At 48.3% G+C, this 25,723-nt stretch overlaps 1 protein-coding gene across 4 annotated transcripts in view; it reads right to left on the bottom strand.

Annotated features, from left to right (window-relative positions):
- Positions 1-2,491: 2,491 nt before the first annotated feature.
- Positions 2,492-25,723, bottom strand: part of YPEL2 (yippee like 2) — a 52,764-nt gene continuing 29,532 nt past the window's right edge. For 3 of the 4 annotated variants that reach the window (XR_008529276.1, XR_008529278.1, XR_008529277.1), the window contains 4 exons: positions 7,774-7,817; positions 6,630-6,738; positions 3,930-4,943; positions 2,906-2,992 (listed from right to left, as the gene is read on the bottom strand). Coding sequence is in view for 1 of the 4 variants with exons in the window: in XM_054574871.1 (XP_054430846.1) it covers positions 2,903-2,992; positions 6,630-6,738; positions 7,774-7,817 (243 nt within the window). In the remaining 3 variants the exon portion in view is untranslated. Of the gene's footprint in view, positions 2,993-3,929; positions 4,944-6,629; positions 6,739-7,773; positions 7,818-25,723 lie in introns of all 4 variants that reach the window. The other variant, XM_054574871.1, reaches the window with a different exon arrangement.

The following is a 25,723-nucleotide window of genomic DNA, read 5'->3' on the forward strand; positions in this document are numbered from 1 at the left end:
TGGCTGAGGTATAGAACTCCATGCCTCTCCCTTTCTCCCTTCTCCCTTTCCCCTTCCTTCCTCCCTCAACCCCACCTAAGTTTTACATCGAACTCCAATTCCCTGAACCTACCAGGGGTGAATGGATGAGGTCTTTGGTTATGCTCTGAGTCAATAATTTGGTGAGGAAAATTAAAGAATGAACGGAGGCCATCAGTTGACGCATCTCCATTGCTCAGCTGCGCTCTCTCTGATTCTATGATGTTCGATAGACAAGCCATGAATGGAGCTAGTTTTAAGAAGCACTTTTGGTTTCACTGACACACAGGGAAAGCCTACTGAGTTGGGCTTTTGTTTTTCTGTAGTTATGGAAAAACCAACGTCTCACTCAGATCTGTTACACCAAATATGGCGCCATCCACCCACTGGATGCTCAATGGATACTAATTGAAGAAAACCAAGACCAGGGTTCCACTGGAGCCTGCTCTGACGCGTGCCAGTCAGAGGTCCTGCCCCCACGGAAGTACAGCGACACACCTGTCTCCCTTGCCCGCTGAAAATTCTAGGGTACCCCATGTCTGGTTTCCATGTCTTCACACCCCATTTTTTCTTTTAAAGACAAAACACCTACCCACATTTAGACCCCATTTTCTTTTTATGGCAAGAAGTATCAATAGCCAGGACATTCCCTGAGCAAAGGGGCCAATCAAAACCCATATATGAAGGCCACTACCTTCTGTTGGGGGGGCGGGTGAAGGGGAAGCTATGATTTCTGTGCTGGCGAGCCAGCTGAGGAATGTGAAAGTTTTTTGTTTTTTTTTTCCTTTTAGCTCTTGCGCCTGGGAGCGCCTGGAAGCCAGGCGCAGTGTTTCTCTTGGAGCAGAAATGCATGACTTTTTTTGAACTTCAGTCTGCTTTTCAGTATTGTGGGGACAACAAAATCTCCCAGGGCTACTAAAGCACCGAAAGACATGGGCCAGAAGCCTTTGGGGACAGAATTTCATTTCGAAGACACTTCTGTCTTGCAGAGGCAGCGTACTGCTGAGCCAGGAGTCACCTGCACCCTGCCGGCCTGCCGTCTGCCACTGCCAGGGCAGGGCCGCGCCCACAGCAGGCCCCCCACTTGGCCAATGGCACACAGAGACACGGAGAGGCATGTCCGCGGCGGACTCATCCCGTATGGGAATTCGGTTCAATTCCGAAAATGTCCTGGGTTGGCTGCTTGAATCTTGATTAATCACATTTATAGACTCCTGTCTCCATGAACACATTCTTTTGTGACTTTTAAGGTGAATATTCCTGTAGGATCAGCCTACTTGGACAACGAGATACTGAGAATTACCTGACATAATCTACACATATCTGAGCAGTAATAGTTTCAGTCTAAGCAATGAAATTCACTCGGCTAGATGAGTTTCGGTCATGCACCGTGTACTGACTGGCTGAACTGCTGTAGAACAGACTTCACAGTGTTGATTAAATGTAACAAACTCCTCCCCCTCTCAGGAGCCTTGCAGGGATTTGTTCTCCACTTCCCCTAGTGTAATGAGCTTTGGATAGGGAGGTGAGGAGCAGGGGGTAATATTAAAATTTGTAACTTGACGTTTGACATCAAATCTAAGCCCTCCCCACTGCTGGACCACTCTGTTTTCTCTCCACACAAAACATTCAAGTCCAAGGAGAACAGCTAGGGGCATGAGGAATCTACCAGCCAAGCTATCACTAAGCTCAAAGCCTTGGGACTTTGTTTTCCACAATCTACAATGATAGAACTGGAGAAAAACACCCAAAACTCTATGTACAAAGAATTGCTGATCTCACTGAAGCCACTGCATACCGAAGACGAAAGATGCACCTAACCTGTTGTGGTTCAAACCTAAACTACTCCCAGCATTGCCCCAACCCACCCCCTACCTCGTCACAATGCTCTACTCTTATTGAGTGAGGGTCAGGAAAAAAATGGTCAGAAATGCTAACTGCTTTTACTTTTTTTTTCCCCCTTGGCCCAACAGCTGAGCCATTTCTGCAGGAGCTCCACAACTGCAGCCCGCTTTGTTCCCTGTTCTCGATGACTGATTTTGCGTGGTTCCCGGTCCAAGCCTTTGGGATGTTTGGATTTTGCACCCACTGCAAAAGGCAGTCCCCTCTCCTCTCACCGCCGGTGGCTGAAGAGGAAAAGAAGATTACCTGGAGCAGCTGTGGGACTTCAGAGTCACCAAAACCCATGTGGGCTCTTCCCCCGAGTCACTCACTGCTGCCAAGACACCCCCCAGCTTGGCCCAGGAGAACCAGGCTGCTGCCCCACCTGCTAGCATTAGGGTCGCTTCTGGTGTCACATGCTAACCTGGCACATTTGGTGCAGGAACAGAAGCTTCTGATTAGAGAGAATGCGGTCATGAGGTATTTTTTTTTTTTCCTCTTTGTCCTTTTAGACAAGTTGGTTATTTCAAGCCTAAGTTACCAGGTCTCCAGGAGTAGCACAGTTCTGTCCCTACGTCTCCCCTCCCATCCCCTGCCCACCCCGGAACCCTCAAGGCCCCCCCCTTCCTCACACCCCCGCGCGGTGCACTGCTCTCCCGACCGGAGGCCATCGGGCAGCTCCCGCATGGGCCCTGGGCCCTGATCAAGGTGGGCTGCCGCCATGCGGTCAGGCGTCTGTTCCTTTTGTTGTTTTGTTTTCAGCCAACACTAGAACAGAGAGAGAAGCCAGGATCAACTCACAAACAGATACAAAGCAAAGAGACAGAGAGACAGCGATTTAGAGGCCGGGCACCAGAAAGACGGTGTCAGGGTGGGAGGACGCCCCAGAGGGCAAGGCCCCTAAACGGATGGAACCAAGTGTTCAGTCACTCTCTCACGCTTGGGTAGAATGTTCAGTTGGATGGCGTTCACGTGGACACTGGGGTGGGTGGGTGAGCTCCGATCAGTCCCAGCCATTGTCCTTGATCATGTGTGCTAGCTCAATGATGTATTTGCCTTCTTTATATTTCTGGCTGCTTTCAAAGGCATGTTCCTAGGAAACACAAGGAAGAGAGAAGACACTGAATGACAAGCAGGCGACTTTTGCGGCACAGGAGCAAAGGTGGTGCCAAAGACGGGCGCTGAAGTCTGCTCCCTTCTTCACCCAGACTCAGGGAGGGGATTCCCGCCACTTAACCACTCTCTGTCCCTTTCGAGTAACCAGGGCACTGCAGTGACACCAGGACTTTCTCAATGTAACAGAATTACCTTCGAGTCTTTGCTCATTCAAGAGTTTGCCCAAATATCACCCTCTCAGTTAAATTCCTCCCCAACTACTCAGCTGCCCAGAATCCTAGCTTCCCCTGCAGCCCGGCCCCCTCCTGCTGCTCGGCCGCCCAGCGCTCACCGCTGGCAAGCCCGCGCCGGAAGGAACTCGCACATCCATTTTGTGTGCCGACTCCCATTGCAACAGTATAAACTGCACAGAAGGCGGGCGTTTCCTTTGTTTTGTTCGTTGCTGTATCCCTAGTGCCTAGAAGACGGCTGAGCACATAAAGGGTCTTCGATAACTCTCCGCGGAAGGAATGTGTCTATGCGTATATATTTTGTCTGAGGGGAACTTGGTTTCTGACGCTAACCCGACATCTGACATATCCATAAAGTTCCTGTGTCCTAATTTTAAACTGGACTTTGCTAGGCTTAGAGGAAGGACCCTCAAGGCACGAAACAAAGTATCATGAGACTGAACAGGTCTTCTTTTCATTTCTTATCTTGCTGTTTGTACGTCAGACGTGTGTTTTCCCCTCCCTGCCTTTCTCCAGAGAACTCCAGGCTGAAGAGCCCGGCACCCTACCACCACCACTCTCGGCTCGCAGTGCTGTGGGCTTTCCCCTCACAGGCCCCTCAGAAGTAAGTCCTGGATAGGTGTGTTCAAAAGGCTGTTTTATCTGATGTGAGATCAAAAGGCTATTTTATTTGCAGGCAGATACCTAAGAGCCTCTTGGTGTATCATCAGAGCCGTTAGATGGCTAAGCGTGATGGAGAAGCAGCGGACATCAGCTCTTCCTCCTGAATCCCCACGTGAGTAAGTAAGCAAATCCTACTGTCGACAGGTTCTGGGCAGCACTTGAACTGGCTCTTCTGTTCTAGAGCTCGGGCCGTGGGTGGCAGGAGAGCTCAGACTACAGCCTTTTGTTGAGAGGAATCATTCCACAGAGCGGAGAGGGGAGGGGCACCGAGAGCGCGCGAAAACATACCACACACCAGAGCTGTGGGCTCAGCAGGAATTTCCCTGACGCTTCATTATTCCCTAGTGGGGATGGGGGAGGTGTGTGGGGGGGGTATACAACAGAGAATGTGGTTCAGGAATAAAACCTATTGTTCCACAGTATGTTCAGGGTGGGGAGAGGAAAAAACAAAACTAGTAAAGTGAGAGTATATCCCTATTAAGTTAAAAAAAAACAAACAGCTCCCAAGCCACAGGGCATCTGCAAAATGGCACAACTGGACTCCAGGGGCTGAGTATTGCTTCTGGAGTCTCAGCACCCTAGACGGAACTCCACTTCTGCTTCCTAGTACCAGAAGCATCACTTAACTGTTTATAATTTACAAAATTATAAACTTTGCACTTACAAAACTGGGGTAGTTATTAACATTTCACAGGATGATGGTGAGGGTCAGAAGGAGTAATGGCACGAAAGACTGGAGCCCTGGGTCTGGCCCCAAAGAGGGGACCGACGACTATTCGGGGGGACAGATGTCTCCCTCCGGTCAGGTGCAGACGTTATACTTGCCAACTGCTCTATCTGTTTGCCTGTGGCTTTCCTCCCTCCCTGGCCTGCTGACTGTAAACTCCCTGAGGGCGAGGGCGAGATCTCTTCACTTTTGTATCCAGCACAAAGGCTTTTAAAAAACGCTTTGCCAAAGGAGTGACTCATTTGACCTGAAGTAAGGAGCAAAGCCAACCACCTCAGATTTATCTTCTGTGGGTAATCCAGCAGAGCCTGAAAGGAATAAAATAACCAAGAGGTTGGGACACAGAGGTGGGCAGAGTATTTCTGGATAATCAACCCAAGCCCGTGGCCCCCAGATCACCCAGAGGGGGCCCCTGGCCACACAGGCGGGCGTGGGTATGAGGTGGGGGAAGAACGGCCAAGGCAGCTTTTCCCAGAAGGAGCAGCCAAGACCACCACAGGGAGCTCTGGCTAAACCATCTTGGCATCATGAAACACACTGTCTTGGTTTTTCCCTTTCAATCCTGAACGTTTCAAGGGAGACGTAAGTACGGCTCCATTACAGGCTCCACCTGCAGCCGTTTTCAAGATTTGCCTAGTTTTGAACTTTATTGAAATGCAAACATACTTTGATGCCTGGCTTCCATTGTTCAACAGCATTTTTTAAACAGACTTGATAGTTTTTAGAGCAGTTTTAGAGTCACACCAGGAGGAGCAGAAGACACCGAGGTCCCCCCAATACTCCCTGCCCCTACATGCACACAGCCTCGCCCACTATCAAAATCCTGGGGACTGCTACCTTTGAGACAATCAGCACATCTACACAACTGGCGTTACCACTCTGCCAGCTCCTCCCGAAGCCACGCAATGCAGGCCACCGGAGCCAGCCTCATACTGACATTTGGCAGCTGACAGGGCACGGCATCTGAGGCCTTCTACGGGGAATACATTACCCTCCCAGAGACAGGAAGACTCACTTTTCAATTCCCCGCCGTGAGAGGGCAGACAAAAGCATTGTGAAAGGTCAGCCAGGTGTGGTGACAACAACAACAATATGTTTATTTTCACTGAACATATATACCTCCCCCCATCCTGGCAAAGGACTGCTCACTTTCTGAGGTACCAAGAAGACGTGAAAAATATTTGTTGCGTTAAACAATGAAGGATAAATGTCCAGTTGGGGAAGTCCAACCGTGACTGCCTGACAGTGGACACTAACGCACAACGTTTGGCGATGCCTAGCACAGGGCTTGGGACCTAAGAGATGGTCTGGGGACATTTATTGGAGCGCCAGAGAGCATGGGCTGAGTGATGGAAAGAGACCTGACTTGGGGTGGTGAGCACACAATACAATATACGGACCATGTATTATAGGATTGTATACCTGAAACCTATAGAATTTTATTAACCAACGTCACTCAATAAATTCAATTAAAAAACCAAAAAGAGCATGAGCTCTGCTTTGCAGTCAGACCGCTACCTGGACTCCTATCCCGCTTGAGCCATGGGACGACTGGATAGCACTGGACATGCTGTTCACCTCCCTAAGTCTCAGTTTCCTCATTTATAACACAGGGGTTAAAGTATGACCTACCCTCTAGGGATGCTGTGAAGAAAAGTAATGTATGCCTGGAACGAAGTCAGCTGTCAGGAAATACCTTGTGCTAATATTATTGATGTTTATGAAATCAAAAGGCAAAGGGGTGGGGTGGGGTGTGTGTCCCTCTGTCCATCTCAGGGGGCAGGCGTGAGGGCATGAGTAGGCAGAGGGGACCATCAGTGAAAAAGGAAGAATAAGTGTGGCAAACAGAGGAGTGTGTCAGGCACTGCTCTTTGAGCTCAGTTTCCTGTCCTGGGGAAAGCCAGTCCCACAGGCCACAGAAAGCTTGCTTCTCCGTGAGGCTCTCAGCCACCCCCCTTCCCGGCCCTCTCTCCAAAAGATTTCTTAATACTTACATATTTCCAGCCCAGAGTGGTTTTGCAGTTTTCGCAGTAAATGTCTGCAACTGCATGCAGTCCTGTTAGCAACACTCGCTCTTCCGCAGGCCCACAGCCCACGTTAACTCTGTGCCAAGGGACAGAGAGAGGGCGGGTAGTTAGTCACATGTTCATCATCGGTTGCTCAAGCTGAACTTCCAGCAGAACACACACCGAGCATGGCTGCCTCCAGGGAAGCCAACGCCGAGAAGGGCATCATCTATAACTGAAATCAATAACAACCCCCAAGGGGCAGCCGCATGGAAAATCTCCACTGAAGTGAATTTCATGTCTGCAAGTTCTGATTCAATGAGTCTACCAAAAATAGTTTTAATAGTTGAGACTTTCTGCCTGTAATTTTTCTAACAAGTGCTTTTAATCTTGGGATTTCAGGGGACAAACTGATGGGCACACCGTGAAGTCCACAGCTCCGAGCTTCCTGGTGACTGCCTGCAGCAGGGAATGGCAAACGCGGCAGCCCAGCCTTGTCCTGGTCACAAGGGTGGGCGAGCCCTGGGTGTCAAATATACTCTACTCCTCCACAAAGTGCACATTATTATCTCAGGCTGAACACGCTAGATTTCCAGTTTCACAGTTTATCAGGCTTGCGGGAGCTTCACCTTCTTTTCCCAGAGAAGGAGCCATAAATGACATGCCCCGCTAATGCCTGGGGGCTGTGGCAGACTGTGCCCTGCAGCAGGGGGTGCGGGATCTTCCCTGGCGGGGGCCTTCCTTCCAGCCTGGGGTCCTGCAGCAGATGCTGGTGTCTCCTGTTCTTTCTTTCTCTTCCCCATCAACGTATCTCAGGCCCGGTTATAGGATCTCATGCTGAGGCCTCTCTCAGAAGCACTTCAGCTTCTTCCCTCTGAGACCACAGCTCTCTGCTGTGCCTACTGGGGATAGTGAATATATTATTTTTAGCAGCCACAGATGGTGCCAAAAAAATTCCCCAAAGATAACTGGCTACCACTTGTGGGAATTAACGCTCCATGGTTTGTTTGCTTTTTAACTGAGGCACAGAGGGCAGGGTCCACTGTTTAGGTACCATCAGGCATTGTTGTTGTCTCCCCCCACCCCTCCACATGCGCACCAAACAATGGAGGTACAGTTCAGAGACACTCACACTGAGTTAAAGAGGTACGCTCGTCCTTGACTTCCTTGGAACGACTGAAATGCAAGAACACAAACGGATGGTTAGACATCCCTTTCACCCACCCACTCGGGAAACCAGCCCCAAATCACGATAATCATGACCTTCCAGGATGGACACGGCAAGAAAGGGCAGTGAGCCAGTTAAGAGTCCCGCTGGCGGACGGCCCGGCGCGGGGAGAAGGCAGAATGAACAGCTACAGCGCCCGGGCCAGGCGCATCGGGGCTGCTTTCACGAGCCCAGGTGAAAAGATATGAACAACACACGCTCCACAATATCATTAAAAACTCCTTCCCTCCTGACAGAATCCGATATAATGAATCTGCCTGAGGTAATTAATCCCGCTGACCTTTCCTGGACCCATGTGATCTCCATCACCTATGCTGGCCACAGGCCCCCTCCCGTTGGCGAGGGCGTGGCAGCCGGTGCCAGCCCCTTGGCTCACCTCGGGGCCCAGCTCTGCAGAAGGCAGCAAAGAACCGCCGGGGCGGGGGTGAACTGCCGAGGCTGGGGTGAACCGCCACATCCACCTCCTCCTCACTGCAAGGCGGGGGGCCTCCTTGTAGGCCCTAACTGCCATGTCTGGCACCATCCTCCTAAAAGGGTGGTCTCCTTCTGAGGTGTGAGTAACTCAATGTCTAGGTCACAGGAATGCTCATTAAGCAGCCATCCCATGTTAACTTCCAGTGTAACTATGAGCTTCTTTCTTCCGGCCGGAGGGTGGCAGGGGACAGGAGAAACAGGAGCCAGAGGCTGCCATGCCACTTGGCGTCTACTTCCATTAGGACAGGCCTGGTCCGTGTTTTCCTCCTCTGGTTACACGCAATGTCTGGCTGACATGAGCCAGCCGTGTTCTGCATTGCTGCCTGCATTTTTAATGTGGCCTGACAATCGTACCCTGAATTAAGTACCCTAGTCTGCTCTGAAATCCACTCTAAAAACAAACAAACCAATAACAGGCTCTCCCATGACCTCTTATTCAGTGGCTGGAGAAATCTGGGGGTGACTGGTTAACTAGAGAGAACCAGACAGGATACAGATCACTGCACGCGAGACAGTCGCTGTCAGAAGCACAGGACTTCAGCGATCAGTGGCGCCAGCCGGAGAGGAAGGCAGAATTCCTGACTCGTGAAAAAGCGGCCTTTGGGCAGCTGGACGTTGCCTGCCTTCAACACCCAAATGCACCAGAAGCCTTCGCTCCCAGGTGTGGCTCCAAACGTTCCCCAGCTGCGCTCAAACCTAGACTGGCTCCCTTTCCCTTTGGGTCGTGAAGCCTCCCTAGGGGTCGCAGGAGCTCCCAGACTCGAGCTAAGCGTGAGCACGAGTGTCGCAACCTTGAAGCCTGCAACCAGGGAGTCCAGGCCAGGTGTTCGGATGAGACACTGTACCAGTGACACGGACCACAGATCTGGCCAACCCATTAACTCAGCCTTAGAGCAGAGACACCTGAGCGCTGCCAGGGCAGCCCACCAACCCCTGCAGTCTCTCCACTTGCTCCTTTCCCAGGGTAGCCTTTGCTGGGGTCAGGCCAAGCCCCATGAAGCTCCTGGAACTTGATCTCACCAGCTTTGCCCACCAATGTCCCCTCGGACAGAGGCATTGTTCACCTACCAACCCTAAGTCTCGGCTTGGCTTCCTCTGACCTCCCAGGAAGAGGGACCCAGGTGGCACCAGCGCTCTGAACTCCTCTTGTTCCCAGTTCCTTTTTTATTTGACTTTAAAAGGGAATTCGGACTAGCGGACGTCCAAGACCCTTTCTAGCTCCAAAATTATATCTGCTCATGGTTCCATGGTCCTACGTATGGATACTAGGAGTGTTGTCCTCTAAAAACATTTGTCAAGGCCTTTCAGTTCAGCTTACAAGGCAGCGGCTATGGGAAGACAGGTTCTTGAAGAAAGCAGACAGGAAAATGACAACATGAAACACTGCAGCTTCACTATTTCTGACAAGAAGTCACTTATTTCTCAAACATTCACAGATCACCCACTACCTGTGAGGCAGCGTTCTAAGACTCTGCAGGGCAGTGGTATCCTCAGAAGGTGCACAAGACAACCCCCTCAGGGTAGGAAAAACACTAGAAATTTATCTATTTATTTTTATCTTAAAGTTTCACTAAGCAGGCATAAGATATGGTTTGCCACTGCGATCTTCCCTGGGCTAGTGTGAGTCGTGTGTGTACCGGTGTCTAAAAACAAGTATGGGGCTCTCACTGTGTGTGTGTGGGGGGGAGGGGATACGCTTCTGCCTTTGCTTTCAGCACAACGTGAACACCACTAGTTCTGTGCTATAGGACGTCAATAATGAGACTGATCTCACAGAAGCAGATCTTTAAACAGCAGGATCCTTGCAAGTTTTTGTGAGATAAAGTACTGCATAGAGGTTCATCAAAGAACTTAAAAATGTAAAGTTAAACATTTTTCTTTTGCAAAAAAGATGAGCATTCCAAACTAGCTGGACTTCATGGTAAAAAGCAGGCTACTCTGCGGTATTTCAAAAAACAAAACAAAAACACTAAATCTGCCCCTTCAAAGTAAAGGTGACATTTTAACAGGGAATAGAAATACAAGTATGACTCCTTTTCAAAAGAAACTTCCGCTATGGAGGGAACTGGTATTTGGCAATATTTTCACTTTATATGATCTTTCTGGTTTAAAATTTATATGCCTATTCAAAATGGTTAATTTAGAAGAAAATGCGGGAGAAAATCGTTGTGACTTGATATATTAGCTATTACACCAGAAACACAGTTTGTTTTAACAAACTGTTAAATTGAACTTCAAAATTTTAGGCTTTGCTCCAAAAAGGACACCGCTAGGAGAATGAAAAATAAGACAGACTGGGAGAAAATATTTGTTAATAAGGTATCTGACAAAGGACTTGTATTTAGAATACATAAATACCTCTCAAAACTCAACAATAAGAAAATGGGCAAAAGATTTGAATAGACTTCAAGGAAGATAAACAGATGACAAATGGGCCCCATGAAAAGATGTTCGATGTCACTAGTTATTAGGGGAAACATGAATTAAAAACACAGTGAGATATGATTACACACATATTAGAATGGTTAATTTTTTTTTTAACAGAGAAAACGCAAGTGCTGTCAAGAATATATAGCAACTGGAAGGAACATTCCTACATTGCAAAATGGCACGGCCACTTTGGACAAGAGTTCAGTGGTTTTGACCTGACTGGTGTGGCTCAGGGGGTTGGGTGTCATCCTGCAAACCTGGGACCGCAGGTTCGATTCCTGATCAGGGCACACGCCTGGATTGCAGGCTTGTCCCCTGTTGGGGGGAGTGTAAGAGGCAACCAATTGATGTTCCTCTCTCACATTGATGTTTCTTTCCCTCTCTTCCTCTTTCTCTTGAAATAAAATCTTTAAAAAAAAGAAGAGTTTGGTGGTATTGTGTAGTCAAGTAAAATGGAAACCTATGTTTATAAAAAAACAGTGTAAGAATGTTTTTAGCAAATTTTTTTTGTAATTGTCCAAAACTGGAAACAATCTGAGTGCCTCTCAACTGGTGAATGAATAAACAACATGAATTAATCTGAAATGCGTTATTAGGCTAAGACAATCAGTGGTTGCCAAAGGTTATGGGAAAGGGGAGAATTTAACTACAGAGAGTGAATGGGGTGACGGAACTGTTCTGGTATCTTGATTGTGGGGGTGGTTACAAGATTATGGATTTGTCATACTCATAGGACTATACACCAGAGAGTGAATTTTACCATGTGTAGAATTGAAAATAATTTTTAATCCAATTTTTAAAAATAAACCATCTCTAAAATTTCCTGTATCTTTACACTGTACTCCTAAAATTTGTACAATGAAGAATTGTAAACAATTTCCTTACCTATTTAAAAGAATTCCAAACAAAGTTTTAGAGGGGCTTGTAGCCTTGTTAAAAACCATTTTTCTGAAAATCTGCAAGAGCAACTGCGAAGTTCAGTTAAAAACCTCTGTGTCATTGGTGGATAGGTTGGAACATGGGGATCATGGTTTTTTAAGCACAAAGATGCTACTAATGTTCCATTTGAAACTCCCTAAGTTTTCAGTGAGGGAAACTGTTAAAATGAAGTACTGAAATGTACTCTGCTTGGGACATACCTTTGAATACAGTATCAGAAAGTGGTAAGATTTTTTTTTTTAAACAGTATATCTTCATGAAAATAAGATTAAAAGCAAATTTATAATCGTTTCTTCTTTCATCTTTCAAAATGACATAAATTATTAAAATTTTCTTTTTATATATGCATGTAATGTACATATTCCGTAGCAGCACACATATACCATTTATGCAATAAATGTACATGTCCAGAGTATACGCTCACATTTTTTCTGATGAGGCATGTGATTTTAAAAGTTCGGAGGCCACGGCTCTGGGGGCCCTTTCTCTTGCCCTGACACAGATGAGAATTCCTGGAGAGTGGGGTGAGGGCAGCACACGCGGCAGCGAAGAGGAGCGCCAGCCGGGTGGAAAGGCCTGCACTGGGCCGCTGCAGCTCCCGCAGGCTCGTTCTACGGGTGTGCTGGCAGAGGCCACGCTCTGCGCTGGGGTGCCAGCCGAGCAGGGCCATCTCATGGCAGCATCTCCTCAGGGAGCCCCTGTGCGACTGCGTCTCTGGACCTGTCCTTCAGCCTGGCCCCAGGGAGCGCTGAGTTTCCTGGGGCTGAGCTCCTCCGCAGGGCTTCCACACTGGGGCCTCTGCCAAGTCCACAGCGATGATGGGAAAAACAGCGGCTGAGAACAACAGGCATCTTGCAAATAGACACAGACAAGAATAGGCCCCGGCTGGGTCCCTGTATCCGGTGGGGTCTGGCCCAGTCTGGCGCAACCAGGCACGGCCTGGCACTGCCTTGAGTGAGGGTGGTACCCAAGGTGGGGAGGCTGAGAGGAGGTTAAGGAAGCAACCGGAATGAGGCAAACAGAACCTCAGACCAGGAGATCCCAAGTAGACTATCAGACACGTTTGTTTGCTGTCATTACTGCCAAGCAACAAGGCAGCTCTTCCCATGTTGTGTGTCAACCAAGGCTGGTATTCAGGGCTCCAGGAAAGGTTTTTGGTGTTTTTTTTTTTTAAAGTTACACAAAACTTTTCTTCTGTCTTTTATAGGAAAGTAATCATTTCAGGCCCAGCCCTTCCAGCCAGCTCAAAGGAGCGGAAAGGGCTTTGAGTTTCCTGTTTAGTAGCCAAAACCACTGCTTTCTGGCCCCTTTGAAAGTCTGGAAGACAGCAATTCCTTTTCAAAGTAGGAGGATCATTGAAAAACAAATACTTTGGGGGGAAGTGGCAACACAGCAAACATGTGAGTTTCTTCCCCTTGGTGATAGGCACAGGTCCTTACCCTGGAGTCCTGTGTATTGAACAGACTCAGGCATGAAGTTCCCTGGCATGAAGCAGAGCCTCTCTCAGATACAGGTCCCCTCCCTTTGCTGGGAAGGTCAACTGAGCATGCGCCTCAGGGGACGCACAGAGAGATGAGGGAGGCAGGTGTCCACCTGGAAGCTACTGAAATAGATGCATTATTTGTATATGATTAGAGGACCTAGTCTTGGCACCAGAAATTCAGGATCAGATTCTGGTTTTACAACTTCAACTTACTAGCTACCTGGCCTTGGAAGATTTTTTTAGCCTCTCTCAGCTTCTACATCCTTTACATGTGTAGATGGAAACCATGTCTCTGTTTCATAGTGCTTTTGGAAATAAAAGTTAAACAAGGTAGCTGCAGTGCTGTGTAAAAAGGTCAGTTCCCTATCTTTCTTCTTTGGCCTTTTTAGGAGCCCAGAAAGGAGGGATGAAAAGGCTGATTCTAATCTACATGGGTGACTTTGGTCTCCCCCTTTCTCTATTATGACAAAAGGCACGTCTTTCACTCTTTGCAACTCAATGTGTCCCAAAAAAATGGAGGAATGGGACTGAAGCTTCCTATGACCCTTTCCACTTACAATATTCTGTAACCCCTGAAAATACTTGGTGCCTGCTCCAGTCTACCTTCCACAGGCACAGCTTCAATTACACGGGCTTCCAAGAGGCAGACTGACCGGGTCTGAGCCCTGGCTCTGCCATATACCGGCTATGTTACTAACTTGAGCAAGCCAGTAAGACTCATTTTCTAAATCTGTAAAATGGGCATAATAAAACAGTATTCACCCTCACATTAGAGTTGTATACAAAACAAATGAGCTAATGTGTATAAAAGAAAACACTTCCTAAATTTCAAGGCATTATATGAATTTTGTTGCTGTTGCTAGAATGTTTCATTATGTAACTGTAAAAGAACTTATTGGCACAAAATAAAGCTGAGTTTTGTTTAACTGAAATGTCATTCACATTTTCATAACAGTCACCCTTTTAAAGCACAGAGCTCAGTGGCCCTTCGTGTATTCACATGGTTGTTCAACCATCACCGCTGTCTGATACGCGCCCCTGAAGGAAGTCTCCCATCAATGACCAGTCGCCTTCCATTTCCCTCGCCCCTGGCAACCACAAGTCTACTTTCTGTCTCTCTGGATTTGCTCCAGACACTATTTGCTACATTATGTACCATCTCAGTGAAAAGGGAGCATAAGTGTTAGGAAGAGACACAAAAGAGTAAGGTTAAGTTAGTAAAACCCCTGCCCCCACTTCAGTGGAAGTGACCTTAGGCGAGGGCCGGTCAGGCCAGGATTTTTTTCCTTTCTCCTTTTCTCCATCCACAGTTAGGCTTGGTAGGATTTCCTACTTAGGGTCAAGGTAAGTCACAGACCCAAAGAGCTGAAACCCAAGCAAAAGAATACTGGATCCTGTTTGGATTTCACCCTGAGGAAGCATATGGAGAAAGTGGAAAGGGTGATAATAAAGAACAATGAAAATGATGAAACCTTCCATAATTCAAACTCAAATGCAACTTAAGAAAAGAAACTGTGAACATTTAGCTATGAGAAAAGAAGATTAAAGGGGGTTTCTCCCATCTTCGCTGCAATAAGAACAAGAGGAAATGGACTTAGACGGGAACAGGAGACCTGGGTTAATTATAAGGGAGAATTTCCTGACTCTGTACGACTTCCACACCAGGACACAGTTCACCAGGAAAGACTCGGAAAGAAAGGATAAAGCCCTTTTTATGTGCTGATGGTCCAGGCAAAGCTTCCCCCTATCTGTCTAGAGATCCCGAATGGGGTAAAAGGCCTTGTGTGCTGCCCAGGGGCAGAGGCATGGCCTCCAACAGCCCTCCTCTTCCCTGGCTTTTAGCTTTGCTAGGTCTCCATTGAACCTCACATTCCCTAAACAGATGGAGGGAGGGGCAGGGAAGGGACTGGCTGTAAAGGAGGAAATATCTGCTATGCGGAGTCATAAAATTCCAAGGGCACGGGAGCATACGCTTACAAGAAACAACCCAGAAGCGCAAAACAAAAGGTGGTGAGGAGCATTGGTGCCCTGTGTTATTGCTGAAGGGGGAGATGCTGGGATCTATGTCACTTAATGATCAGACCTTTCAAGTTCACCTTCCTGTTGACCTGCATGAGCTGGGCTGTTTTCTGGGATAGGCCTAGAATAAAGGAATAAATAGAAAAAGATCCTGCAAGGTCTGCTCCCTCTCGGTGTCATGCTTGCCTGATGTGGAGCAGAAAAGATGCAGGCTTGGACCTAGGGAGGCCTTGGCTCCAGCCCTTACTAGTTGTGTAACCATGGGCAAGACACTCCATCTTTCTGAGCCTCAAGGTCCCTTCTACAAAAGGGAGAAACATAATGCCTATTCCAAAGGGATACTGTGAGTATTAAATGAATGCGTGAACATAAAGCACAGTTCCTGGCTCATAAAAAGTATTTAGTAAGTGTTTGTTTCCTTTCAAACCACCACAGGCTTTCAGGATTTAAAGTGGGAGCTAGATGACTAGTCTGGAAGGGCTAGGCTGCCTACCAGAGCTTCCCCAGACCCTCTTCTGAACCCCTCTGCAGCTGCAGACCTCTATAGCGCCCCCCACACCTCTCCCAGCTGTCCTGGGGGCCTCAGATGTGGCTGGGGGCCGTGTGGCTGTTCTCTGATGAACCGAGAGTAATGGATAGGCTCTCTAGTCTGTGGCAAACGGTTAGGACAGGAGATGCCAATGTAAACACACAGCCGGTGGGAAAACAGATGCTGCCAGTGCTCAGCTGCCTGCATTCCCCCTCTGCTCTCCATAGAGAAGGCATGGAAAACACGCCTTCTCCCGCGGGATGAAGGGCAGGGAATTCCCGTAAGCATACAAGCCCATCCTCTACAGAAGAAATCCTGGCACGCGCCCTCTCTCGTCAGGGAGGCTGGTTTCTGAGTTAGAGAGCAGAGGTGCTGAATCAGGATGGAATGGCAACAAGTCATTAATAGCTGGGCTCTTTGCAGTTCAATTCAAATATAAAACTAAAACTTGAAAGGGGTTGAAGTAATGACGCTCAAATGTGTCTCAAAACCATTAGGCTCTTGAAAACAATTCAGTATGAGCTGCTAAAGTTAAAAGAGTAATACAAATCTACAAACCTAGAAAGGACAAATACCAATTTCTTAGATTTATGTTTCAATCTACACTTCTGTTTCCAAATCCAACTGGACACCGGCAAATGAAAGTGTCCTCACACTACAAAGGATGTCTGTGAAGTCAGCTGGCAAATCCTACAAACTCTCTTCGGTACGTCTTCCCCTGCAACCAACCTGGGCAAAAAGGTCGGGCAAGGCTTCCCTCTAGAGTGAAGCTTGGAGGAGACGACTTTTTAATTATTTCCCCAGAAGCAATCCCTACAGTGATACTGGAGATAGTTCACAGATGTAACTGAGGTGCCTCTTAAATTGCGGAATAACAACAAGAGCAACGGCTCACACTTATGTAGTGCTTACTATGTGCCAGGCAGAATTCAAGCTGTTTTATGCAAGCCAAGTCATTTAATCCCCTTAACAATCTAATGAGGTAGGTACAATCACTGTCCCCATTTTACAGATGAGGAAAGTCAGGCAGAGCAAGGTGAAGACATGTGCCCAGGGTCAAAGAGCCAATACATGACAGAGATCCAGGTAGGCTGGCTCCAAAGTCTAGAGAGAAGAGTGAAGATGGGGTAACAAGGGGGTAGTCCAAGTGACTCCCTAAAAGAAAGGAGCCTAATAGAATTAGACTAATACTGACACATATAAAAGATGTTCACATACATTAACTGAATCAACAGAGGAGGAAACAGAAGCCCGGGGCGGCTGAAGTGACTTATCCAGTTTTACACAGCTTGTGAGTCAAGGTGAGAACTGGATGCCAAGCCCCCAAATTTTTCAGGAGCATGTCCATTTGGAAAATCTGTCTCCTTGATGAAGGAGGAAGGATCAAGCCATCAAAACGGATGAAGATCTCTTAAGCTATTCAACTTCCTCTGCTCTGATTCCATCGTGACTTAGCAACTGCCTAAATGTAATTCTCCTGCTCAAGTGGGTTTACCTTCAAGGAAGATAACACACAGTTCAAGATTCAGGATTATCTGTTCCACTGTAAATTAATACATTAGAATTCTGTCTACCTACGAGCTTCTGTGAGTTGTGCGAGGGTGAATCCCTTCGCCAGAGCGTGGTCACTCTTGAGCGAATGGGTTAACACTGAATCTGTAAACCACCCTGGGATGCCTGCGGCCTCTCTGCCTGCACAGAACTTTCCCCGCTCATTACTGAGTGACTGATTCTTATTTTACAACCCATGGGAAAAAAGTGAAGCAAAGAAGCCCCTTAAAAATCCTTTCTTTGGCACCTGAATTTCATGGCCAAGACTGAATAAAGAACCCAGAAGGATGCTTGGGGAGACTGTAAAAGAGAAATACTTAACTCATTGCAGTCTGCAGGAGTCCTATGCCACGGAGCATAGCGGAGGATCTCAAAACCAAGCAACATATGCATACGACTTTATCTGGTTTTAATTTCCCAGATTGTTGAAATTTGAAGACGCTCCAAAGGCCAACCACTCATCGATGCATGGACCTCGTCCACATTCTACCAAACCTCTGCCTAAATACATTCAGAGATAGGAAACTCACTACCAGTTGCCCTGACAGTACCAAAATTCCAGTGTGAGCTCAATGAACTCTGTCTCCTGACAGCTCCCTGAACCCTCCATCTTTACATCCTTTCGTGCCAAACAGCACTTCGACTTACAGCTTTAATGCTGTTTTCTTGCCCACGTCAAGGTTTCTTCTATGGGCTAAAGGTCTCCCAGTTTAGTACCTTGGTATGATAAAATAATTAAGTAGTTAGATGAACTAGATTGAATTCCTGGTTCTGGCACTTTCTGTACCATATATTCTTGGACATGTTCACCTCTCTGGTCTCAAGTTTCTCATCTGCCAAATGGGATAATAACGCCCACCTCACGGAAAGTAAACTGCCTGGCATCAAACAGGCCTTCAATAAGTGGTAGCACCCTTCCTTCTATGAGTTCCTTCAAATCTCCCATATGTGGCATGGTTTTATCCTCACCAAGTTTACCCCCGTCTTCCGAATCTGACTTTTCATTTCATACTAGGTGTTCTCTAACTTCTTTCAACACTTTCCTCTCACGGAAATGCTACACAAAGCACAAGGCCTTACTTAAACAGCTGGGCTGGAGGCTGCACACAGAAACTAAAGCAAGTTCACGAACGTGTCCTCCCAGCTGTGGCAGTTGCCCAGCATTAGGCTGTCCTCCGGCGAGCAGGTTCGTAGGGATCTACACTTACCCCTGCATTCACACAGCCCCGGGAACCGGGCTGAGCAGTGGGGCTATGACGAAGAGCAGATGTACTTAGAAGAGTCGTGGTGGTAAAAGGGCCAGGGTGGGGCTTGAAGAAATCACAGCCAAAGAGCTCTTAAGAAAGAGACCGAACATATAAATTGTAGAAAAATTTCTGCCAAAGCACAGAGGCTGGGCACTGGTGATTTCTGGTATTCTTTCTAGAAACATGATGTGACTGGAATGGAAGATCCAGCCCTGCCAGGCAAGGCTAGATCACGTGCCTCCAGCTAGCATGATGTCCTTGGACTCATCCCTGATCCTCTAAGCTGGGAATTGTGTCATCTGTGAAATGAGGGGGTTGAGTCAGGTCTCTTAGAAGGGTGAACATCTTGTGAGTCCATACTCTCCAGAGAGAATACGCCTCGCACATTAAACAAACATTTCTGACTCAGAGTTAGACCTCTTCCCTGGTGTTTTTAAACTTCCTGTTTATCTGCATAAAGGTCTTTTCCACTCATCAGCTGATCTTCTTTATCTGATTATTTCACCCTGAGACTCTCATCCTCTAGACACAGACACTCCAATCCCTTTCACATAGCCTGGGGCTCAGCACCCCCCGCCCCCAATGCAGAGGTCTCAGGCCCACTGTAAAACGTCAGGCACTGGAAAACCATCCCCCAGACAAAGACGTTTTTGTGCCCAGCTAAAGTGGCCTATGATAGCAGAAGGCTGGCGAGGGGGGATTGGATGCCCAGTTACAGGACTATGGCTCCTAATCTCACGGTCTGGTCACATGAAGGAACACTGTGCCTCCATAATCGTAATCAACAAGTATCCAACGAGCAGCTGTGTCACAAGTTTTGCTGGGCACCATGGAGAATGTAGCAAGTTAGCTCTGCCCTGAAGGTGCTTACGATCTAGGTAACTAGAAAATGGGACTAAAATACATAAAATAGGTACAAAACAATGTGCGCTGCTCTAACACATTATGCACAGTAAAGGGATTCTGGAAACATGGATGGGCCCAGGGAGGATGAGAGCACACCAGGCGGGCGCGGGGCGATTCAGCAGGGTTTTCCCTGGAAAGGAAGGAGGGCTGAAGGAAACCTTCAGGACTGAGCACAGCTTACATATATCCCCATCGTTTCCCTTGGTGAGAATAACTCTGAGAACTCAGCAGTGGTCCCTAGATGCTTGCTACATATGATAATAAAAGCAACAGATAGCTTCTATCTTCCATAGTTGGATACCACCTCAGGGCACTGTCTCAAGTATTATTGTGCTTTATACATGAGGGAAGGCAATAGCCAATGGGGACAGAGCCACCCCTAGATGCCAAATCTGACGAAGCCCCTCTCTTCTGCACACCTACTTTGTTTTGAAGTGAGTGTGAGCATTGTCTATTGTGCGCACGTCTAAACACAGGGCACTCTCATGGCTCCCTGTCCACTAATCTTTCTTCGTTGATGGGGGCAGAGATGGTGTGGGATTCTCAATAGCACTGGATAGACCATTTGAAAGCAGAACTTGTTCAACTTTAAACAAGGACCAGCCAGCTGGACCACAGAGTGGGTGTTTCCACGCAAATTCCGGCACTTTCAAGTTGCTCCATGCCTGGGCCCAGCCAGGACAGCAAGCCTGGTTGTTGGGTTTTTGTTTTGTTTTTTTTTTCCAGCCAGCTCTTTGATTAGGTCTGGAGAGGGACTCAATTAGCATCATGGAAACACAGAGCAGATTTCAGAAAGGAAAGGTCGGCTGCAAGCCCCAACGTTTGCTATCAGCCATCTGCCAAGCAGGAAGTGCTACTCAGATCTATTTTTAATCATCTTCTCCAAGCGAGGGCTCCTGGGAGAACGCAGAGGCCAGCCTTATTCCAAGACAAACATTAATTGCCACCTTTCTGTACACATTTTTCAGTCGTCTCTGGACACTCTGGGTATCATGTTCAATATATTCTAGGTACCAACCTCTATACACAGAGGCCCAGTTCTTGGGTTCTGTTACTTTGGCACCGCCTACAAGGTTATCTTTGGAGGGCATGGTAGGGGACCTCTTCTTGGGGGAAACTACCTGAGACTGTTTGGAATATGGACTAACTCTACATAACACAATAATCCTCTAACCAGGTTCTGGGTATCTGCTTTGGTGGTGAGTAACAGAGAAGAGCAGGGGTGGAAGTTTAAGTCCAGGATACGAGTTCATTCCCCAGAGCGGTAAGATGAACAGAGCTAACTAACTGTGCAAACTTCCTGGTCACTCCCGTTTTTACTTTAACCACTTACAGCACTTTAGAAAGGTGAATTAAAACCAGCTCATCTGGCAGTAAATTTGTTACAGAAGATACGGATTGGCTAAAGGAGGAAGTTTTCGCCTCGATCTGCAGGGGCCCCGTCGGGGCCATGGCTGGCCCCCCCCAGCTCAGGAACCCTGTGTCCATGGGCGCCTTCCCCCGCCCGGCGCCGCGCAGCACTCGTGCCTCCGTCCCACCCAGCCCAAGGAATGAAGCCTCCCTGCGATGTCTGGACCGGGAGTCTGGCTCGGCCATGGCGGATTAGGCAGAGGCCCCTGCATTCTCCCAGCCCACACACTGAACACTGAGTTTCCTTGTCTCTTGACACTTAGAAACTTGCGGCCTCCAGTTCCCACCCTAAGGTAAAGCCTAAGCATACGTCCAATTGTGGCTCCGCCAAGTCAAGTTCTGTCGGCCAATAAAGGACTGGGGCCACAGGCAGCTAGCCAGCACCCCATCAAACACAATCCTGGGGAGGTGCAGGACCCAGTGGGCCCTAGGACAAAGGGACAAAGAGTCTGCTCCGGTTTTACCCACCTCTCCACCCTCCCTCTTCCCTCTTCTCAGGAGCTTATCTGTCAGAGAGCAGCGATGGGAAAGCTAAGCTGAAAGGGCACCTTGGCTGTGGGATCTGTGCCTGAGGACGTGAAATAAGAGACTGGGTATTTGGGGCAACTTAACACCAGCAGGAGCCCAGCCAGAGAGCCAGGGAGGAAGGGACTGGGTAGGCAGACATGTGCTTCTCAGGAGCCTTACCTCCCCCTGGGGGCGGGGGCGGGGGGGGGGGAGCCCTGGAATCTCTCCTCTCGGTGCTGCTGAACTCTGCTCTCGTGAGCTGGGCATGCATGTCCCTGAAAAAAAAAGGGGGGCCACTGCACAGGGTCACTCCCCCTGACCCAGTTGGACCACAAATTAATTAGGGCTCTGAGCCCTGCTGACTCTTGAGTTCCTCTACTTTGTGGTTTCAGGAGCAAAGGGAGTTGGTTCATCAGTAACCAGCTTAAAAAGAGTAACCCTTCTTCTCCTGTCCCTACTCAGCCTCACCTGTGCTCTTCTGCCACCCCTCCCCTTTGCCACGGTTCGGTGGGTCAGGAAACTCTATTCAAAAAAACCATCCACAGAGGAAACCTGGGGCTCCCGTGTGGTCAAGTGCAAAACCCCAGGAACAGAGTTACCTAGAGATTTCAGAGTCAGGCAGACAGCCTGGGAAAGACCAGGAGAGGGGCTTGAGCTGGGTTCCTCCGCTAATTCAGAGCGAGAAATAAACCACATGGTAGAGTGCTTAGGGACATGGGCTGGGGCCCTGCGCAATTCCAGTTCTGGTTCTACCATTTCCTGGATGGGTCCCCTTGGCCAACTCAGTTTGCTTGAGCTTCACTTTCCTCATCTGAAGATGGGAACAATAGTAGCACCTCTCTCTCTGGTTGGTACCAGGCAAAAGATGTGAGCCACATAAAAAGTGCCCGCTGCAGTGCCCGGCATTTAGTACACACTCAGTAAAATGATGACTGTTGTCATCATTAGAAGAATTCCTCCAAAGAGCTGTTTCCTTTTTCAAATAAATGTTAGTCAAAACCACCTGTTGGGCCTTCAAGCAGTGGAAAGGGCTAGATGGTACATAGTGGATGGCAGGGACAACATGGGTTGCTATTTTCCAAGTACTAAGAACATTTGTCTTAGGGCTGTAGCTCCCAATGTTAGTACTAGTTGTATCAGAATCTCTGGGGAGCCCTGGCTGCTGTGGCTGTGTGGACTGAGCACCAGCCTGCGTACTGAAGAGCCACCGGTTTGACTCCCAGTCAGGGCACAGGCCTGCGTTGTGGCCCAGGCCCCCAGCCAGGGGCATGCAAGAGGCACCTGATGGATGCTTCTTTCCCTACTCTTTCCTTCCCTTCCCCTCCACTTCTCTTTCCCTTCCCCCTCTCTCTAAAAATAAATAAATAAAATCTTTAAAAAAAAAAAAGAATCTCAGGGGGGAGGGAAGATGCTTATTAAAAATACAGGCCCCTCCGAGGGCTGGGATTAGAGTGAGGCCAGCCAGAAAGCTAGAACACAACATTTCAAGAGGCACTCACTCTGAAGAGCTGCCTTCGTATCTGTTCAACCCTAAGAGTGCACGCTTCCTTAAATTTTGTGTCCTAGGTGCCTTGTTCATTGCCCTAGTCAGGGCCCTAATTCCTGGTCACATTCAGGCCTCCAGAATAGGGATCTCTGCAGGTGGGACCCATGATGCTGATGTGCTATTGGATTTGCCCAGGAACCCCCACGTTCTAACGCCAGTTTCAGTTATGCTCAGGCAGGCCCTAAACACACGAAGACTTGCAGAAGCCACTGACTGCAGCGCCCCCCACCCGGCCCCCTTCCCTTTGCCCTGTCCTAAACCTCAAAGCTGCATCAAGAGCCATCTGAATTCTGCAGCTCAGCTCTCCCTTTCAAGTAACAGAAAAACATGTAAATGTCAAGTTGTGATTGCCAGCCTATGACGACAACTTAATGAGACTCAAGAAGCTAGATGGGTCACACAAGAAGAGTACCTAGCCCAGCAAACCAGGGGCCCTGGGAACTCTGAAAGGCTCTCTTCTCAGGGTTATGGGTGCTTGGTGTTGGCCAATGATTTATCTGATTGCTGTTTAGCTAAAGGCACCACCAGGAAAGGCCTGAGCCTGGTTATTAATTACAGCCACTGGCTTAATTATCATGCTTGTTAACTTTATACAATACCAACATTCCTGTTCATGCAAAGCTCATGAACACATGGTTTACGGAAGCTGGAAGTTGAGTCCAGTCTGATTCAAGTGCTATCACTCCCTGCATAGAACCTTTCAGTGGCTCCCCACAGCTCACAGAATTAAGTCTAACCACCTTGGCTGGGCTTCTGGGCCCCCGCCCCCGCCTGCTGACCTCCTGAATCCCTCTCACTTGCCCTCTCCATCTCTCACCTGGGGTTCCCTAGGCTTGATCTCCTCTAGACTAATCCTCTGTCTCTATTTAGAGTGGACTTCCCTTTCTTGCTCACTTAGTAAATCCCATCCTGCTCGTTGCCCCCAAGCTCCCTGAAAGATCACCTACTCAAAGCCCGTGTTTCACTACGTCTTACTTGTCTTCTCTGCTAGATCATAAGCTACCTAAAGGCAAGAATTTTGTTGCATCCATTTCTATATCCCCAGTGCCTCATACACTACTATTTGCTGAGTGGTCAGAAAGGTGACTCCAAAGCCACCGTGAATAGTTAGTGGCAGGGGCAGACCTAGAGTAGAGGCGGCTTGACCATTCAGGGCTTTTAAAATGGTGCTACAGCCTCTCCATCAGCAGGGCCCCACACTGTTTTCCCCTTAGAGCGCTGAGATTGCATGAAGCCATGTGCACTTTCTGGCTGGGTCACCGTGTAACCTTTGGTGGGAACCTGTGGGTGGTAGGGGGCTGAGGCTGAAGTCTGGCCTGTGCAGTGGTACTGTCTATGCAGCTAAACTGACACCGGAGGGTCAATGAACCCTGTCGCTGAGCGCAGTGCATCAACTCTGACACTATCCAAACCAAGTGCAGCCACCTGTTGACTTGGGGTTCCTGCTGCAATCACATAAACCCACTTCTCCAACACTCACGCCAACTCTCTAACCAAGGAGTCACGCAGGGGCCGAATTGGCCCTTCTCACCTGTTTTGCAAATAAAGCTTCACAGGAACACAGCCAACCTCATTTGCTTCTGCAGTCTATGGCTGCATAATTGAGTGGTTGAGGCCACATGGCCAGCAAAGCCTAAAATATTTACTACCTGGCCTTCACAGAAAAGTTCTGCCAATCCCTGATCTAGCTGAAGGAGCAGCGAATTAAGACTTCAAACAGCTCCTTCGTCTTCCAAGAGACTAGCGGCCCCCACTCTGGAAGTTAGTGGACTGGCTTTTGCATGGAGTCTTTTTTTTTTTTTTTTTTTTTTTTTTTAGTGCTAGTTACAGGCCTGGGATCCAGAAGATTTTTGCCTAATGGAGACACATAAAGGCCTGAAATGCCTAACATGTGGCCTGGAATATGATGGTGCTCAAGAAATGCTTACTGAATAAACAAACGAAGGCGCGGGAAGTTGGCTGGTCTGTGCCCTGAACAAAAGTCCATCCTCCTCCCTCCTGTCAGTTTCAAGGTGACCAGTCATACAGGTGCCTTGCAGCAGCCTGGTGACCTAGATTTGTCGGACCATATCTTATCGGCTTTCCTTCCTTGTGTATTTACCCAACACCTGCCCCTCAGGGCCCAGGGCAGATTGGCCTGCTGTTTTACAGCGGAGACAGACTGGGAGGAGCCCTCCTCCCCCACAGATATATACGCTGCTCTTTTCTTTCTCCTGCTGTAGGGAGGGTCAAGAAAAAGGGGGGCTTAGAGTTTAAGGAGCTGTAGAAAGTCTGGTTTCTCTTGCTTCCTCTCAGGTTTTTCAAGAGAATTTGTAAGGGACGAACCTTACAGGACTCTTCAGAGTCCTTCCTGTCCTTCTGCACATTTGGCATCAAAAGGGGCGGGGCCAGCTGAGGGGAAAGTTAAGCTGCTTGCAGAAGTAAACAATGTGATAACATTAAATTAAAAAAAAAAAAAGTAAACACCGCGGCCGCCAGGCAATGGTGAGAGGCCTGGTCCTAGAAACAGACATTCCCCCAAAAGACGAATCTGAGAGCAGCAGGTCTCATTCACCAGCCACCCTGAGTGGCAAGATCCCCGCTGGCAGTTTTCCAAACCTGGACCAGGCTGGGTTGACATGACAGGGGAGGACAGGGATAGTCTAGGGAAAAGCTGTAACATTTGGGCATGAAAATCAGGCAAATGGAATGGAAAGCAGTATGGAAATGCTGGCTTCTCAGCCGCCCCAGATAACTCGGTGCCAGGCTCAGGACGGAGCCCCCGCCCCCACGGCCACCAGCTGCTCCTTTAGACAAAAGGCACTGGGTACAAG

The sequence above is a fragment of the Pteronotus mesoamericanus genome, unplaced genomic scaffold (genome assembly GCF_021234165.1).
Source record: "Pteronotus mesoamericanus isolate MK-2021 breed Mesoamerican mustached bat unplaced genomic scaffold, CSHL_Meso_final contig_269, whole genome shotgun sequence".
Taxonomy (NCBI): Eukaryota; Metazoa; Chordata; class Mammalia; order Chiroptera; family Mormoopidae; genus Pteronotus; species Pteronotus mesoamericanus.